At 39.1% G+C, this 20,467-nt stretch overlaps 1 protein-coding gene across 4 annotated transcripts in view; it reads right to left on the bottom strand.

The window, feature by feature from the left end:
* Positions 1-18,853, bottom strand: part of kcnc2.S (potassium channel, voltage gated Shaw related subfamily C, member 2 S homeolog) — a 112,467-nt gene extending 93,614 nt beyond the window's left edge. The window contains exons 1-2 of one of the 4 annotated variants that reach the window (XM_018255947.2): positions 18,202-18,853; positions 17,177-17,805 (exon numbers count right to left, since the gene is read on the bottom strand). In XM_018255947.2, the coding sequence (XP_018111436.1) occupies positions 17,177-17,752 (576 nt within the window). In that variant the 5' untranslated portion in view covers positions 17,753-17,805; positions 18,202-18,853. Of the gene's footprint in view, positions 1-17,176; positions 17,806-17,907; positions 18,010-18,201 lie in introns of those variants that run through there. The other 3 variants (XM_041588599.1, XM_041588598.1, XM_041588597.1) reach the window with 3 other exon arrangements.
* Between the last annotated feature and the right edge of the window lie 1,614 nt (positions 18,854-20,467).

The following is a 20,467-nucleotide window of genomic DNA, read 5'->3' as shown; positions in this document are numbered from 1 at the left end:
GTAGCCGAGGATGAGTAGAGTATAACAGTGCTTTATAAGCAGATTCATGCAGCCATTTTTCAACAGTAACTTTCACTTTTAAACTGACAGGAAGTATGCACAGTATAAGTCTGAGCACAGTGACATCTACAGGCCATTTGTATAAACACCACAACAAGTATTCCCAGGTCTTTTCCAAAAATGGAGTGTAGAGACCAGTGGCAATTCTGAAAGGGCAAAAGCAATGTTCTCATGCCTCAGAGGTTGTAAATGAGCCCTAAGAGCTTTGATTTACACAGCAAAACCTTCCTCTACTCCCTTGTGTGAAGTCCATCGATTGTTACTATTTCACTGATTACACATGTTAACTACAGAATGATCAGTGCTATTCCTGTAAAAAAAATGAAAAACCATTTCGGCATTGTTACTTTTAGCAAAAAACCTTTCTACCTCTACTCATGAACTGTTCTACTGTATGTAGTGAATGATTCAGTGAAGATGTTATCCTACAACCCCTTGGGATTGCTTTGTTTTTCAGTCCATTCTGCATGCTGTTTTTAAGAGGGGTTTGTTTGTTGATTTTCTTTCTACTGCAAACCACATCATACTGGTCGTGAAGCATGTATGCATGCATAATGATTAGATTAGTCATGGTGCATTCCCATCTTTTTTTTTTTTTTTTTAAAAACGTGTTCTTGTCAGTAGGATCAGAGCTGAGGTGGGTGTTTATGTAATAATGATTCATCATTTGATGTTTAAAAATACAGTAGAATTAAACTGAAAACATATTCTATTGATTGTATATATGCCTTTATTCCTGGGCAGTGAGTGAGATAAGAATTCATTTTATTTTTGGCTTATGGTTTTATTTCACTGTGCAAATTAATGGTTTATTCAATTTTGGCATTAAAGTGGCAGAAAAATATCTACTTCATGTGGTGTTCATGCAAATGACCTGTATATGTAACTGTGCTCAGGCCTGCATGACTCTGCTAATAAAGCACTGTTATACTCTACTCATCCTCGGCTACACAAAACATAACACTTCACCCACAAATGCTGATACTGGAAGCATATTGAGCACTTTTGTTCTTCTGGAATGAAGTAAAAAGGTTTGTTTTTCACCAGTTCCCAGTTGTTGTAAAGGAAAAATATACCCAATTTATTACGAGTTCATTCAGTTGGGGTTGTGTAAAAAAAAAAAGAAACATAAAAAAGATAAAAATATACATAAACACTATCTGAACTTCCAGAAATAATTTTTTGTTACATAGACATAACTGATTCCACAGATTGAAGGAAAACCATGATACTCTAATGAACCATTTCCCAACATCCTTTAGGCCGACAGAGTAATGCAACCCCTCCCTTCCCTTGTTCCATTGTGAAGTGACCAACTCTGGGACTTGAAGGCCTTTCTGCTTTCCGTATTGGTGTACAGAATCTCTGGAAAACAGAGGGACTTCACTTACTTTTTGAGACTTTAAATAAAGTGGCATAGGAATTGGATCACAATGTCTGTCTAATTAGGGGGTGGGGAAATGGTCAGTCAGAAAATGAAAGCAAAAATCTGATTGGTTTATAATGACAACAGCTCTGGTGCAAATTAGCACATATCTTAGTAAATCAATGACAATAACTATAGACAAAATAAAAAGCAGGCAGCTGTTGTGAATACTTGGGCAGGATCAAGATGACAGTAGTTTTGTATATTTTAAGGGCCTTCACTTTTGTATGGCCGATTTGTTTAGGTTTGAGTAATGTACTATGGTATACTACAATAGTTTTAGTGTATTCACTTTTTGTCATTTTAGTGATGGGCTATTTGTCAGTGTGTGGCTGCATTATTTCCATGTATGGGCAATTTTGTTATTAAACCTGTATAGTGTGAATGATAGACAAGCTTACCTTAGAGAGCTGATGTAGTGTTTGAAAGCAGAGATACCAGGTTACAATTTATACAGTATATATAAGGTCTGCGTCTATTTTATTGATTCAAAGCAAGGCATGTTACATATGTAAAAGCGTGTGCTGCTTAGTGTAACTAAGGTAAGAGCATATGTCAAGGCAATGCTGGAAATTGATTGAACAAGCCTTACAAGGAAGTATAGTATATTTTGATGATTGGTCATTATGTTCAGATGGATGCCAAGATAAATTGTTCAAATGGTGAATTATTTTTCAAGGTAAAACAGGGCTCAGGACACATGTACAGATATCTAGTACCTCTATGAGGTTCTCTGCTGTTTTGACGGCTTTTATATTTCTGCAAGAATGTCTTTTGTCTGAAAAAATATTTACCCTACAAATATTTACCATTTCTAAGCAGGACTCTTGCTGCTTTATTTGATTAATATGACTCAATTTAATAGTATAAATCTTTATTCCAAAACAATTTTACATTTTTAGCCATCCTATCAAATTATGCTTATGGAAAATCTGTGATATGTTAGGGTTTATTTATTTATTAATGAAGGCAAGCCAGGTTAGAAGAGGCAGTTGCTGTTGGGAAAAATGTGTCTGGATATGACTGTTGGTGTACCAACCGGGAGACTGGTGATCTGGCCAAGAGTCAGCTGATAAAGTTACTGATTTTCCTAGTGTTTAAAGGGATACTGTCATGGGGAAAAACATTTTTTCAAAATGAATCAGTTAATAGTGCTGCTCCAGCAGAATTCTGCACTGAAATCCATTTCTCAAGGAGCAAACAGATTTTTTTATATTCAATTTTGAAATCTGACATGGGGCTAGACATATTATCAATTTCCCAGCTGCCCCAAGTCATGTGACTTGTGCTCTGATAAACTTCAATCACTCTTTACTGCTGTACTGCAAGTTGGAGTGATATCACCTACTCCCTTTCCCCCCCCAGCAGCCAAACAAAAGAACAATAGGAAGGTAACCAGATAGCAGCTCCCTAACACAAGATAACAGCTGCCTGGTAGATCTAAGAACAACACTCAATAGTAAAAACCCATGTCCCACTGAGACTCCTTCTGTAATATTGAGAAGGAAAAACAGCAGCCTGCCAGAAAGCATTTCTCTCCCAAAGTGCAGGCATAAGTCACATGACCAGGGGCAGCTGGGAAACTGACAAAATGTCTAGCCCCATGTCAGATTTCAAAATTGAATATAAAAAAAATCAGTTTGCTCTTTTGAGAAATGGATTTCAGTGCAGAATTCTGCTGGAGTAGCAGATGTGTTTTGAGAAAAACATGTTTTTCCATGACAGTATCCCTTTAAGGTTCAATGTTTTAGTATCATATGAGGGTGAGTGGATTTCAAAGGTCAGATAATCTGTGTTTGAGGAAAAAAGAGCCTTGCCATGTGTCATGGCTGTTTATAAGTACAGAATCAGACTGAGTCTCAAAAACTCAGCAAGATCGATGCTTCTCTCTGAAAGAATTCACAGTTTCGTTGTTTGTATGCACACCAGTACAACATAGAGAGCTCTCAACAGGATAAATGCAAAGGATACGGTTAATGGCACACAGCTAATTTTCTCCACTGGTGTATAAACTAGTGATGTGCAGGTTGACAAAAAGTTAATCCATGCTCCAACCCTAACCAGCCAGCTCCCAACCTAAAGTCGACACACCTTCCTTACTAATATACTCGCCCCTCTGTGATGTCACTGGAGGGGGTAGGGTAGCTAAAAAAGTCCTTCACCACCAAACCTGCCGATCGTGCAAACTTCAGACTAGACAGGCCTTTATTCTGTGGAAAAAATTAGTGGAAAATGGCCCATGTGCCATTAGCTTAAGAAGAATAGCAAATGTTTGTTAAACATTGGAACAAATCAATGGAACTTATATAGCCTAGCAACAATTCTGTGTTTTGAACCTGTTGACTAGGGTTCTATAAAGCAAAACATCAGTGTATCAACAAGTTATGTTCCATTATGCTCCATTTTTTATCCAATTTTTACTTTTCTCTAAGCATGGTGATAAACTTGTCTGACTAGCAGTGAATGGTGGATGTCTAAGAATAGTGTTTTCAGTACACGGCTTACTTTATTTTAAGGGTACATTCAAATTCCAGGCTTCTTCCATGCAAATATCCACAATTCATAAGGGGAATAAGTGGACACCTTTATATTGGGACTATAATTGATAATTAATTATGATAGATTTCACAGCATATACTTTTGGGGGGTGATATCCTTTTTCAGATAAAGCACAGTTACAATACAAGTACTGCATCTGAGGAATGGGTTCACCCCAATGGGCTCACCCCAAAAAGCGTGTGCTGTGAAATCTAATGTAATAGATTAATAGCAATGGCCGAAACACAACAGTGTGTGTCTTCCCTTTATGGAAGTTTATGTTTCCTGAGAACTGAGATGTTATTATAGTTTTGGGTTGTAACCCAGCAAATAATGAACTGTTTTAATAATAAGCTATTTTTTACAGTCAACATAAGAACCTTGTTAGATGTGTTTTTTTATGTGCAATTATATGGAACCATAAAGTGTGCATGCAGACAGCCTGGCAGTTCATTAAGCAGCCAATCCATAAAAAATGTATCATAAAAAAATGCAACTTTATCCAATACACAATTCTTATACCCTTACTTTCACAGCATATTATTTTGCAAGTCCACCATGTAGTAAGAGACAACCAAAGTTATATTCTATAAATACATCCAGATTTATACAATCTGCCTTGGGGTACAATCTATATAGTAGTAACAGATTGCACCTCAATGGAAGGGGGTCCACTCTACTAGTTGGAACAGTGTTTAAACTAGGCAAGGGGGGGGGTGAGGGACTTTCTTCAAACCTTTGTGGTTTGACAGAAATGTTGGTGTTGAGGTTAGTAAGAAAATATGTTTTTAAGGCTTTCAAGTTAGCTAGGACAGCTGAAACTTTTGTCCCGTATAATGAGACCATCAAATCATGCAAAAAATCGGACAAGCTAAAATCTATATGGAAAAGGGTATTGCAGCAAGGAGTAAAACTAACCCAAAATAGTTTTTTAAATACAGTATTTAAATAGTAAAAATATGAAGCAGGAAGGGGTGTGACCCTTATTGTCAGGGGGGTCAGTTGGCTGAACAGAAAAAAAGAGATTCTTATTATTATTACTATTATTATCATTATATAGAAATTATTAAACAGAGATTGTTATTTTTCATCTGTCTACACAAATGAGGAACCGAGTAATGAAGGTGGCCTTCTAAATAGTCCAATTGTATTAATACAACAAATGATGCAGGGTACTAAATGAGATACTACACAAGCTTAACTTGTTTCCAAATCTCTTTACTTAATTTAGCATTGAGGTCTGGCATGGTGCAAGAGACTGGCTAATGGCACCCCTATTCAAAAAAGGGATCCTGTTCTCATTTTTAAAACTATAGGCCAGTTAGTCTGACATCAGTAGTAGGAACGTTTTTCAATGGGTTACTAAGAGATAAAATGACTTCATTGCAAGTCATAATACTATGAGTTTGTGCCACCATGGTTTTATGCGTAACTGAAAATTAAATTGGTGAGAACCAATCAAAGAACTTTTGATACAGTACCAAACAGAATGTTAATTGTTAAATTAAGGAATATTGGCCTGGGACATAGTATTTGTATTTGGATAGAGAAATGGCATTGTGTTGGGGGTTTCCTTGATTGAGAAGGGTCTAAGGGTTTTTGTAGATAATCACTTGTATAGAGTGTATAGGATGATAAACTCGCAGCTAAAATGACATTCCGTGAATTGGTAGGAAATAAAGAGGACAAAGTACGCTTTACCTTTCCATTTTTTCATTTAAAAACAAACACTTATATTAATAAACAAAATGAATTGCTCGGCTGTAATGGGTTCTTTTGAAATTGTAATATGTTGCTTATGGTAACATGTTGATGATATTATGTGTTTGGGGAAATGGCACAATTGAAGACTGTCTGCCTTCAATTAATCTCTCATTGCTTGCGTTATGTGGCCTAGCAGTAAATGACTATTGCTTTTTATGAGTTTATTTTGCATTTCTCCTGCTTTTAGTGCTAATTACACTTTTACTGTATAAAGTGCATATTCCACCATTATTTTTGACCAAACAGCTGCTTTAAGTCCCTGTTGGGGAAGCAAATAGGGGTCATTGATTTCCTTCCATCCCTGTTTTAATGTATGGTTTATAAACCTCTCATTTAATAGGAAACATATGGCTGCATAAATCTATGGTATGCATTCGTTTATTCACGCACATATTTGACTTCTGTAGAGGATGATGCAGTATTGATGGTGTTTGTTACTTTAGATCTCTCATCCTACCAACAGAGTTTATAAAGTAAAAATGACATATTCTATGCCAAGGCTGTCCATCTGGCGGCCCGCGGGACGCATGCGGCCCGCGACCCCCCTCATGTGGCCCTCCACATCAAAGTCTGCCTGCTGTGTCTGTTTACCATATGTAAAATTTAAAAGGTATCACTACAGAGATTAACTGGTCCCTGCATTGTCTAAACCTCAAATTCAAACTAATCCCCTGCATTGTTCACACCTGTGATCCCCCTGCATTGTTCACACTTGTGACACCTCTATTGTTCACTCCCCTAAAGTCCTGTACTGTTCACACCTGAGACCCAGACTGAAACTGCCCATATTGTTCTCCTGTTCACACTTTATACAAAATGCTAATGGAGCACCAGCACTGTGTCACTGTATGTAGTACATATTAGACTGGTCCTGATTGCTGTCTCCTGCTCTGTTCTGCCTTCCCTATGCCATACTTTGGTATTTGTTCTGGGAGTGTGTTAGCATTTGAAAATTATTGTTAGTGGCCCCTAAGGTGTTTAATCATATGCTGGGGTACTGTATTAAACACAGGGGAGGAGGAGGCATTTGGTTTATGGTTATGTCTTAATATGACTTAACTTTTTCACATATGACTGGCATCCTTGCCAGGGCAGGCACAAGGTAGTTCAGCACCCTAGACAAGAGCTTCAATCAGTGCCCCCTGTCCTGCATTACCATTTCCCTCCTTACCATGATGGTTTTAAAATAAAGAGAGCAAGAAAATGTACAACACTTTTTCGTTTATATTACTGCCCCCTGTACCTGTACCAGCAAGCTCAGCAGCCATTCATCATACAGCCCTCCTGCAGCCATCATATTGCTCCCAATCTTTACCTGTGCCAGCAGCAGCCAAAAATAAATCTGATCACATCATATTGCCCCCAAGTATTTATGTACCTGTGCCAGTGCCCAGCAGCAACAGCAAACATATGGGCCCCAAATCTGTACCAGGCTGTGCCAGCAGGAAGCTTCACACTTTACAGTAATATAAAGAATGTCTTGAGTTCAGTGCAACTGTGCAAGGCTGAGAGCAGCGAGAGTCACACCAAGCAGCCCCCCAGCTCTCTGCCTCTCTCTGTCATCACATCAGTAACATCATTGACGCACGTACGCACATCGTGGTGCACCGCACAGAAGGAGCTTTTACTTGCCAGCAAGAAGGAGATGGGGAAGGAGATGGATTCCACCCAACTGGGTGACCATGATTACTGAAACAAATTATTAAATAAACGCTTGAAAAAAGTGCGCCCCTCAATGATGGCGTCCTAGACAGCCGCCTACTCTGCCTACCCCTAGTTCCAGCCCTGATCCCTGCAGTGAGCGCCAACCATTTGGTTTTTTGGTGTGTTATTAATGTGGACATGGTCTTGCGGTAACATGGGTGTGGTTTTAAAGTGGGTGTGGTCTAAAAACAGGGAGTGGCTAACACTGGCTTCCGTTATCGGCCCTCCACCATGTAGACTGGAAAAATTCCGGCCCTCTGTACCATAGAAGTTGGACAGCACTGTTCTATGCTATAGGATTGAAGTGGTGTGTGCCAATATCACAGAATTGTAGACATGTGATATTTTACAGTTACAGAGGCACACGGCTTCTATGCACCTCTGTATCTACTTTGTTTACATCAGAGTATACATTGCAATTTCACAATGTACATTTGAACATAATCACCACCATTTCAGAAGACACAGAGATAACTCCATAGTATTAGAGCACAGCGCTATCCTAAATGACTAGGAATACATTCTCAATGAACATTATAATATCATTTTTAGCTATCAAATTGCAAAGTGTGCATCCATAACCACTATGCACAAAGCCAGGACTCAGATAATGTATCTATATCTTCCTCTGGGGAGCATCTTGATTTTAATGACACTTATTTGGATTACATGGGCTGCACTGTCCACTATTTTAAAATACCCCAAATGACATTTAATGTTCTGCACAACTATTATTGCAACAAAGTCCAAAGTAGCTGTAGCACACAATTCAATTTTGATAATGCAAAAAGTGACTTTTATTGGCTCATTGCAGACTTCAAAAACATGGCAACGTTTCGGGCCGCACAGGGCCCTTTCTCAAGGCTTGAGAAAGGGCCCTGTGCGGCCCGAAACGTTGCCATGTTTTTGAAGTCTGCAATGAGCCAATAAAAGTCACTTTTTGCATTATCAAAATTGAATTGTGTGCTACAGCTACTTTGGACTTTGTTGCAATTATACTGGCTCTTCGCAGGGGGCCTTGTATGCTGTCTAGCACCAGATAACTGAAAAGGTGGATGGAGAAACAGGTGAGCACTCTAATTTTTGTTTGGAACTGCACAACTATTATGACATACATTTTGGGTACTTGAATTCCTATTTATTATTTTCACTGCCACAGTATTATTTTTCCTCACATAGACTAATTGGCACCAACGCAGAATTCCCTCGAGTATAGTGATTTCCAGCTGCAGCTGTAAGACATCCCCAGTATTGTATACTTTAATGATATAGAGCAGCACAGGTGGATGAGTAGGAGGACTGAATAGACCTGCTTGTAATTCTGTCAATGTACAGAATTACATATATTACAAATGATATGTTTGTGTGTGTGTTAGTGCAAGGGCCCCCCCCCTCTGGAATTCTCTCCCACGGTCTGTCTGACTTTCTCCCAACCTTTCTGCTTTTAAAGGATCTCTTGAAACACTTATTCAGAGAAGCCTACCCTCATTCTATCTAGCCTCCAAATGCAATACCATATACTACACATCCTTCACCTCCCACCTTGCTTATTTATGATCTTGCCTACTCCCATGCCTTGCGTCTCAATCCCTTCCACTTTTAGATTGTAAACTCTTTTGCACAGGGCCTTCTTCACCTTTTGTATCAGTAACTGGTTTGTTATGTATGTAATTCTGTATGTTCTATGTATGTAATTCTGTATGTTCTTTGTATATACATTTTTATTTTACAGCAAAATATGTATCTAAAATATACACAGTTGGTTAGATGAGGACTAGAGCTAAGAAAGGTTTGCTTGCTCCCCATACAGCCAAACCCCAGTTTGGCACTGTTGGGATACACAGGAGGTGTGGTGGACTCAGTCGAAAGCAGGACTTTACTTCAGCTGCTGATGTTTTATGCTAGGAAGCTGATTGTTCTTCAATGGAACAAGAAGGATGCACCCAAGATGGACGATTGGAAAAAGACTTAGTTAACAAGGCCCTACCGTACTATAAAGCTGTGTATATGTCTAGAGGATGCACGGATAAATTTATAGCTATATGGATGATATGGGTTTTGAATGCAGATACAAATAGTCCACACGTGTTATGAATGCAGGTCTGTACTGGCAGCACAGGAATTTAGTTATGTCAGATGCTCAATCCCTCCTCACCCCACACTCTTCTTAATTTCCTCTCCTTTTCTTCTCTTTCTTTTTCTTTTCCCTCTTTCTCTTACTGTAACTATGGTCTTTGCATGATTTTCCTTTCTTGTACACTAACAGGGGAATGTAATAAAAGTCGCAAAGAGCAAAACAATTCGCACCAATAAGACTAAAAATCCACATCTCGCAATGTAATATTGTTCCTTAAACGGTTATTGCATTGCGAATTTTAATTGCGCATTGCGAATTTTAATTGCGCACTCATAAGAAGTGCTTGAAGGTGTCGTAATCTTTTGGAGCAAACATAATGACTTTTTCAGTAAGAAGTTTTATTACATTGACTGCGCATTGGCGCAAACTATAAAATTCGCAAACGGTCTTTCACTGTCGGAAGTGGTCGCTAAACTGTTTCCGGGCTCGCAAAAGCTATATTAAATTCGCACAAAGCAAAATTTGTTCGCGCAAAGGCATAACTTTTCGCATTGCGAATAGTTTTTCCGTTAGCGATTTTTATTACATTTCCCCGTGTATGTTTTAATTTGTTTTGTTTTTTTTGTGACGAAAACCAATAAAAAATACTTCCTAACAAAAAAAAAAAAGAAAGGTTTGCTTAAAGCATTTCAAACAATGTATACATGAATGGATATGGGATGATTGGTTTAATCCTGCTGCCGGGTAAAGGGGCAGCTAGGGGTCTGGTGTCTTATACACATGGACAAAACAGTGTCCATACTAGTGAAGCCTGCCTAAAACTATGTTATCCTGCAAGCTTACACTTGATGCCAAACATCAAAAATCATTTCCAAGGAAGCCTTGTTGCTGAACTATCATGCCATACAAGAATTGCTCAAAGTGTGCCACACTTCACTGCAATGTGCCACTGACATGCTAAACGTTTGTTATCCGTAACAGTGGAATTCTGTTTTACTTTAACCCTATCATAACTCAAAGAGAAATAGTAAAATAACCATTGGGAGAACAGGCAAGAGATTTGTCAGAGGCATATCCCCAGTGAGAAACCCCTGACATATTTGACAGACCACTTTTGTGAGTCCTGCAACAGTCAGTGCTTAGTGTTAAGGGGATATATGGCAAGATCAGAGATGTGTTTGGCTGTAAAAGGACAGAATGGTGGTGTGGCCTATTTATAATAGCATTTTGGCAGGAGCACCATTTGACTTAATTAGCAGGGCCCACCCTGGGCCCACCCTGACCCCTAGCAATAGACAGCTAGTTACTACGTGTTTCTTTGTAGATTTCAGATTTCTGAAGGTGGACCTAAGTCAGTTTTAAAAAACAACAGGGGCATTTCCAGGGATACAGAGTCAAAATGAATGAAGATGCCATCAAGGACAAAAGCCTGAAAACAATACTGCAGTAAATTATTATATTAGATACCTGGGCATTTGCCTGGCAGGTTACAGTGAATATCAAATAGAAAACTTTTACAAGAATATGATATAAAAGTTTCTGTGATTAATAATCTTCTTGCTGATCCAGACAAAGGCAATAAATTCTCCTTATAAAGTCATTGCAAATTATTAAATCAAATCCTCCCTGATTCCAAAGAAATGCCAGTTATATTTCTGCTGGGCGAATATATTTACCAGTTTACTGTAGAACAGAAAGCAGATGTAACTTGCTTTCAACAAAACAAACATGGAAATATAAAAAGAACAGAAAGCCCTGCTCTCAGGAGTTTGCATGTAGAGAAGATGGCAATGGGAAGCAGCAGGTGATAATGTAAACGAGTCTTATAAACATCTCCAGCTATAAGGGAAGAAGCAGGTGGTTAAAAAGTGTTTGTGTTCACATATGCTGAAAATCCATTGTCATGGTTTATGATGTAATAAGCTAAAGCTGCAAAGTAGGTTTCATTTAAAGGATGGAGTGCCTGAATTGGTCCCTCTAGTTTTCTCAAATGGTTCACGATGATCCTCTGTTTATACTCCGGATATATCTGGTTTTATCTAAGCAATATTTAAATGCAATTAGTTGTTCCCACCACAGCAACTGAAGTTACTTTCAAAGCGAATGCTTCCTAATATTAGTTTTAGCCATCTTTCCACAAAGTTTTTACAAAAAGTTGTTGTTTTTAGATATGAAGCTTTGTTTTCTTTATCATGAAAGAAAATGTTACTGTAGTCCATTTCCAAAGTATCGTAATAGAACATGGTCGATGGTTTTTAAGTCATTTGTAAATTAAATGTTTGTCTGTCCTTTGCTATTGCCTTCTCTGTTTGACAGACTTATTTACATGCCATAACTACAGTGCCCAAATCAGCACCATTCATTACATTTCCAAAGCCACTTCTTGCATTTCCATATACTTATGCTTGGTGCCATTGCATGCTTCTCCTCGCTGTGTGCAAATGTGCCTATTGACCAATAGGCACAGTGTATTTGCAGAGTACACAGTGCTGCATTTACTCATAGATTAGCAAGAGGTGGAACTGGCTGATCAACAGCCTTCCTACAAATCTGTTTTCAGGAACATAACAAACAATGAGAGTGTCCCTTTAATCAGCATGTGCAACTACTTTTCAATGAGCTCAACTGCAAAACCACAGCTTTGTTTTGGACTGTGATGACCTAAGCCAGTACTTTTCAGACTGTTTTGGTGCAAGGTCCAAACTTACCTCAAAAGGTTACAGCTATAAAAACATTTTTGTACCAACCATCTTGCAATAATTTAATGGACAACCAGGATATTAAAGATACTTAACTCAAATCACACCTTAATTGAAATTCAACCTGGGATATCTGAAACTTGAAAAAAATAATAATATTCCTAATACAATAAAAATTTCACACTAGATCTGGTGTTTTTTTCAGAAACATCACTGTTTCCATGCACCCCCTACAAAGGCCATAGACCACAGTTTGGGAACCTCTGCCTAAATGCCAATTTCTCTTGAATTTTTTACAATCATCCTGATGGTGTTAAAGGTTATGATAATATCTTCTCTCTTCTCTCTTGTACTCTCTTCATCTATAACCAAATCTGACTTGTCAAAATGTTGCTGTCAAACCTAATTAATCCAACTGTTTTGTTCTGGGAAGTCTGGTTGCGGATTAACTAATGTTTTGCAGAGAGTGGACAAATGCTTTTAGAAAGAAATGTGATACAAACTGACTTTCCCAAGGAAGCACCAAGGAAATAATCAAACGTGTCACTTTCAACCAGGCAATAACCTAGCAGAATGTGTCCTCTCTCGCATGCAATCAGCAAGATCTAATCAGCGTAATGTGATTGGCAGGCTACAGATAGATGAACTAAATGGACAGATGAGTGTTACAAGGTGACTTACTGCAACAATACCCTTCATGACTACAAAGAATATAAGGGTGTTTTGTCAAATATTCTGATAAGTGACAAAAATCAGTCAAAAGTCAGGGATCCGTAAACTTGTAAAGTATTTTTAAATTTGCGTACAAGAAGGAAATTGTTTGGGTCAAAGAGGTGTCAGAATTTAGCAATGAACTTACAAGAAAATGTAAGAAATGTTGTATTTGTTTAAAGTGATATATTCTTATAAAATATAATATAAGATAAAATGATACAGGATAAAGTTAATATATTTTTGGATTTGTAAAAAACTTTGAAAGTATTCTCAGGTTTAATGTAGGCCAATATATTAAACCTAAGTTTGGCAGTAACCCATAGCAACCAATCAGTAGGTAGGATTTACTGGTCACCTGTTTAAAAGCAAGTATCTTATTGGTTAATACTGCTCCTGGGCAAACTTAGTTAGTACCTTTTATTATATAACCCAAAATCATGTAACCCATTTCATCACATCAGCAATTAAAGGAGAACTAAAGCTCAGTAGGCTAGAAAAGTTTCTAAAAATGCTATAAACATTTATTCCATAAGGGGGGATACATAATCTTAAATATAAAATAACTCAGTAATAAGCCACAATTGTAGGTGGTAAAAAGTAGTCACTGCCTCTGAGATGCCAGTTGACCAAGGAACTCCCCAACAGGGTTGGACTAAAGTCCAAGGCCCCCTCCGACCCCCCGCCCCCCTACTATGACACGCCGAGCATGAAGGTGCCGCTTGGTGCGGCTGTGTGAAAGCGCTACTCGGCGCTCCTGAATGAATAGGTGCCACATGCATGCGCAGATGGCGCTGCGCGGCGCCTAAGAAAAAAGTATTTTTTTTGCTGATCGTGAGAGGGGACTGGCCCCAGTCCGACACTGCTCCCCAATGATATATCCTCAGTTGAAAGGTGGGAGTTAGGCAGCCTTGCAATCAATCTCTCTCTGACCTCACATAGACTTAATCAGTACTTTAGGGTACAGGTATAGGATCTATTATCCAGAAACCATTATCCAGAAAGCTGTGAATTGCGGGAATGCCACCTCCCTTCGATTCCATTTTAATCAAATAATTTTAAATTTTACAAATGATTCCCTTTTTACTCTATAGGTTAATTAACCCTCGATATTCGACTGCCGAATTGAAATCCTTCGACTTCGAATATCGAAGTCGAAGGATTTACCGCAATTCGTTCGATCAGGATTAAATCCTTTGAATCGTTCGTTTGGAAGGATTTTAATCCATCGATCGAACGATTTTTCTTCGACCAAAAAAAGCTAGCAAAGCCTATGGGGACCTTCCCCATAGGCTAACATTGACTTTGGTAGGTTTTAGGTGGCGAACTAGGGGGTCGAGGTTTTTTTTAAAAGAGACAGTACTTCAACTATTGAATGGTCGAATAGTCGAACGATTTTTAGTTCAAATCGTTCGATTCGAAGTCGTAGTCGAAGGTCGAAGTAGCCCATTCGATGGTCGAAGTAGCCAAAAAAACATTCGAAATTCAACGTTTTTTTTCTTCTATTCCTTCACTCGAGCTAAGTAAATGGGCCCCTAAAAGTTTAAATTATTTTTTATTAGACAAGTATGGAGATCCAAATTACATAAAAGTCCATTATCTGGAAAAGCCCCATGTCCCAAACATTCTGGATAATAGGTTGCCTACCTGTACAAATAAGATTCACATACATTAGCTACATTGTACCACAACAAATTCAGTGATCTTTAACTTTTTCCATAGAGTGGTTAAAATATCCAATAAACCAATTGTTTGGGCAAAACTGTTCTTAAATTGTCATAGTAAAACTTTTGTGGACTCTTGGCCAGTACCTCAAATCGTTCAAGGTGTTCCATAATGCTGAACATCACTGATTGGCACTCTCAGTTTAAAAGAAATAGGGTAAACAAACATATCCTTCCAAATAATTAATGGTTCCAATGGACACTATTTTATGTCGTTGTCAAAATACACAGCCACTTTGGGAGACAGAACACTTTAGATAGCACTTTTAAAATTTTCAACAAACATATTGAGCCTGCATCAAATGATATTCGGTTTGAAAGTCCTGTGCTGATGCATTGAAGGCACTTGGTACTACCTCTACACAAAAGTTGTAGTGTCTACTAGGTAACTGCAACAGGTCCACAGCATCATACCATGGCCTGAAATCAATGATACACTGGCTAAATGTGCCTATGAGGTCTGTTACTTAGTCAATGCAGGATGCTTTGTTGAGAGCATTATTTGGGGCCAAACTCCACAAGTTGCAGCAATCTCAACATTCATGTTCATCTGAAAATGGTTTGTAACATGAAAAAAACATTTTTTGAATTAATCTGTACTAATGGGCAATCGATTGGCAGACAGTATCTGGTCTGCAAACAAACTGCTAGTACCTCGTTGGCAAAAAAAAGCATTCCTTAAAGATTGTTTCCTTTGACCTGCTAATCCATCTTTAAGTCATGTAGAATGCCAAATAATATGTTCTTGCTTGACTTGTGGTGTAACAAGAATAGTACAATACAAATTACTGCTATATACGGGAAACTCTTCCACACACGTGTGGGTTTTTTCATTCATTATGCATACATTATTTTAAGCTTTGGGTCATGCACAAAAACACAAAGTGCAGTCTCTTGCCAAAAAAAAGACTAATGTGGACAGACAAAGAGACTTTGGTGGCTCTGAAGCCAAAGAAGCAGAAGATTCAATGATGAAGGCTGCTTGGTCAAACACTAAAACTGGATAAGGTGGTGTTGGCATAGACATCCAAAACATCAGTATAAGATTTAAACAAAACAGATACTGCCAATATAGGGTGTGAGTATGCAGTGTTGCCAGCTACAGTCCATTCAGAGCTTCACACATGTTTTATGGTAAGCTTGCTTTATAGTAATGTATAAGGTAGTTACCTGCACAAAGAGAACCCAGTTTACAATGTCCAAATACATGCAAAGTATTCATTATAACATATATGCTGAAGATCAGTTTCTAATAACTATTTCTATAATTTAAAATAAATTGTGTTCTAAAGAGTATATCATACAGTATGGTTATTTGTTTTGTCTTTCCTGTTCATATTAATATATATACACGTATATATATATATATATATATATATATATATATATATATATATATATATATATATATATATATATAATTAGTCGACACATAACTACAACCTGATATTAGAAGAGTTAGTGTGCTCACAGGACAAGAAAATATCCTTTTGCTCTTTTTCTCCTTATTATAGATGACATGAAAAACAGCAAGCCGTGAATGAACCATTAAACTGGACTTGTGGTACATCTAACAGAGCAAATAGGCATTCTTAAAATCTCAACCTAACTGGCCATCAGGCTGGGTCCCCACATTCATGCATTTTGGCCTCACACTTAGGTAAACCACAACATTACAGGCTTCTAAGAGCAATATTTAAAAGCAAATCACTCTATAATAATAGTAACACAACAGCTGTCATTTGTAGAACTTCTGTGATTAGTTAATTATTGCTATTTTCTCTGCAGCACCCTATTGTTTTTAATGGCCAGCAACAAGCATGCATGGCTGTGTAAATCTTCAAGTAGCACACATTTATGTACCAGACACCTTCCACTCTTTATGTTTTGTTATTAGAAAGGAGTCATCTTAATGGTAATTCCTCATATATTGGAACTCTACATCTGGAAAAGCACTGAACATGTAAAGGCATTCATGGGTTTATCCAGCATAGAGACCAAGTACAGTACAATACACAATGAAGAAGCAAATGCCAGGCATAGAACCCACCTACACTTCTGGCACTACTGGTTCAAGATTGCATTCTATACCGAAGCAGAGCTTTTTCTGAATTTTTGGGTTGAAGCCCTTTAAAGGCGTGGGTTTAGGGCACACTCGCATGTAATTAAGGTAAGGGATAAATTAAATAATTATTGTAATAATGTCAGTGCTGGATCCAAGAAAGAGAAATACATTTCTCTTACAATAAACTGGCATTTGGGCTGTGTTAATTCATGCACAAAGTATTGTGTGTAGCCATGGGAAGCTGCTCTGTAACACAGGTAACTAGTAAACACCTGCACCAAACACAAGTGTACAGACATGAGCTCTAACAGGTCACTAAGAATGAAATTAAAGTAAGAAGGCATAAAAAGTCACAAATATGTGCAAGTGAACGTGTAAGTGTAAGGGGAGAAAATGCACAGCACTTACCCGGGCGACTGTGGAAGAATAGGGATCTTCAAATAAAGCCCATACTCGAGGTTGTAGCCTTCTCCAACGCCCGACCTTGCCATCGGGACACACCAGGTCCTCAATGGCCAGTCTCTTACCCAACTCCTCCTCATACTCATCTAGAGGTGGCGGTTCCCCAGTGATCAGGTCGGGATTTTCAAAGCTGTCCAAAGCTTCTTCTGCATCTCGGTGCTGGTGATAGGTCATCCAGCAACAGGGCTCCACGTCCGTCTCATCAATGCCCCAAAACGCCAGTTCCTCTTCAAAGAGGGGCCCGCACACATCAGCGGGGCAGTGCAGCTTTCCAGTGCGGTAGTAGTTGAGGACATAGGCAAAGACTCCGGGGTGTCGGTCGAAGAAGAATTCATTGCCTCGGGAGGGGACGTTGAAGGAGCCCAATACTGGCACCTGCTCCAGCCCTTGGTCACTCTGAGAATCACAGGCCAGCAGAGCCAAGCGTGTCCCGGGCACTGTCTTTAAGGTGCTCCGGTAAGTCTCGTGCCTGGTCCCCCCTACGTTGAGGATTATTCGCTCGTTCTCGTCGATCTTACCCATTGCTCTGGATCCGACATGGCGCGAGCAGGGGGCAGCTGAAAGTAGGCTAAGTGCTGAAAGAACAAAGGGACACGGTACAACAGGTGAATGTCAGAGTCACACACTGCATTTTCTACAAGTTTCAGTCAGAGGATTAACAAGAGGAACTGTTCTACCTTCAGGATGGTAAAAGTTGCCAGTCTCTGCCCCTACCTGTCACTCACCCCCCCAACTACATGAAGTCACATCACATACTGAACATTCTTCTTCATCCTCAGCTGTCTCCTCCTCCCTCACACTGCATTGCCTCCCTCTCATTTCCCTAGTACTTTATAGCTAAAGTTTCAGCACTACATATTGTATTAACTCTGCATACCCGGTACCCATAACCACCTTAATAATCACATGTATTTCTGTTGCTAAATATACTGAAGAGAATAAAAGATTACAGTGTAAAAGCATCGCCCTACCTTAAAGAGAATAATAAAGTTCCTCAGGTGTTTGGCAGGCGATTTCCCGTTGGCAGGAAAAGATCCAAAGCGACGCTGAGCAGCCACAAAGTGCAAATTAATTCTTGGACTATTTTTCGTCAGGGACACGGTTTTGGAAGCGACAACGCAGCTCTCTCCCGACCCTGACCTTGTTAGCGCCTCTCTTCATTCTGGCCTTTAACCATACGCTAGCCGATCAAGTCAGACTAAACAACAGGCGGTAGACATTAAAGGCGCGTTCACGCACAAATTGGGGATTCCTGCTCTCCTGACTTTTAATTGAATGCGAGGCTCATTGTGGAGCCCAGGAGATGGCACATATATTAAAGGGAAAGTGTGTGAGTAGATGGCTGGAGGTGGTGGAGGAGGACGCGGTGCCCTCTTATTGCCCAGCCCCTCCTTGTGCCAGCGCCTGACACAGAGAGAGAAAGAGAGAGAGAGAGAGAGAGACAGCGCCTGATAAAGAGAGAGAGAGAGACAGCGCCTGAGACGCAGAGAGAGGGAAAGAGAAAGACAGCGCCTGACAGAGAGAGAGAGAGAGAGAGAGGAGCTGTCCTTTCAGCACCAGCGCACTGTCTCACTCCCAGCAGTTCCCGCGGAGACGCACAAGCTACACACAGTCTTCACTAGTCGCCCCCTCCTGAACGACTTATCATCTGAGATCACACAGCCCTTTTACAGCCCTTTTGCCAGGTAGATCCTCTCTCAGCTGCCACTTAATTACATTGCTGAGAGGGAATATTAACCCTACCTCTGCTGGGTATCCCTCTGCAACACATCTCTTGCAGTTTAAATGTACTCTTTTATATGCATTTTCCTTCAAGACAGTGGTGTTTTCCAAACACCCTGTCACAATCCATATTGCTACACCTGTTCTGTGCATTATTTCTAATAATGCCAGGGACCCATTCCCTTAGTGCCCAGCTAAATCTAGTCCAATAGTACCCAACTCAATCTGTTAATGTAGCCTAGAAATGCCAAGCCCAATATGAAAACATTGATACTGGTTGCAGTGGTTGGCCAGTTTGGGTCTCCTTACTGAGACCCTCCAGCTTTTGTATAAGAACTCACAAGAAGCATCTAGAGGCTGGAGGGCCACAGTTGGACATCCCTGTATTAGAGAACATTATACCTGCAGCCTTTATGGATGTGAGTGGCATGTCCAGTATGTATATAATATTGTGTGCCAATATGAGAGGCAGGGAGCAAAAGGGCTAGTATACATCAAATCTGAAGTGATTTATATAACCATAGTATGTAATGGGACATACATATCTGAGCATATATATCCATGACTTTGCACTTGTTTTCTTTGAAGGTTATCTGAGAAGTGCACTGTGTATCACAGTGCAATCACCACTCTTGTGTTCCACGTCTAGAAGGGGAAGCAATTTGTATGAATTAGGGAACAGCTGATACATTACTCAGGAAGTCACATTTTAGATCAGTGATCCCCAACCATTGGCTCTAGAGCAACTTGTTGCTCACCAACCCCTTGGATGTTGCTCTCAGTGGCCTTAAAGCAGGTGCTTATTTTTGAATTCCAGGCTTGGAGGCAAGTTTTTTGTTACGCAAAACACCATGTGTACTGCTAAACAGAGTCTTCCGTAGGCTGCCAGTCCACAAAGGGGTTACCGACAGTCAATCACAGAACATAATTGACACCTCAGGAACTTTTTGCATACTTTTTTTGCTCTCCAACTTTTTTAACATTTAGTAAAAAGGTAGGGGATCCATAATCTAGATGACATGCCTATTTAATAACACAATGTTTGGTGCATAATTAATGGATGGAAACCACTTGAGTGCTTAATTGATGAGATTAAGCATTGAGGGTTGCAAATTTGTAATATTATCTTGGTACAGAGTTATAATGACCTCTTGCATTGTTGCAAAAATAATGAATGTTTAGAAACAGAAACAAATTATACCAGCTGTTAATTAGCATCTGCTCAGTTGTTATTTGAACATTTTTAATTTTGTTGACTTTGCAGGTAAATAGTCACATGCCAGATTTATTCTCCCAAACCATATGCTATCACATTACCTTTGCTACTACAGGTATGGGATCCCTTATATGAAAACCAGTTATCCAAAACAGCTCAGAAATACCGAAAGGTCATCTTATATAGATTTAATTTAAAGCAAGTAATTTTAATTTGTAAAAATGATTTTCTTTTTCTCTGTAGTAATAAAACAACAGAATCCACTGAATCCTAACTACGCTACATGAATCCATTTTGAC

This window comes from Xenopus laevis, chromosome 3S (genome assembly GCF_017654675.1).
Source record: "Xenopus laevis strain J_2021 chromosome 3S, Xenopus_laevis_v10.1, whole genome shotgun sequence".
Classification (NCBI taxonomy): Eukaryota; Metazoa; Chordata; class Amphibia; order Anura; family Pipidae; genus Xenopus; species Xenopus laevis.
This window is presented reverse-complemented; position numbering and strand designations above follow the sequence as displayed.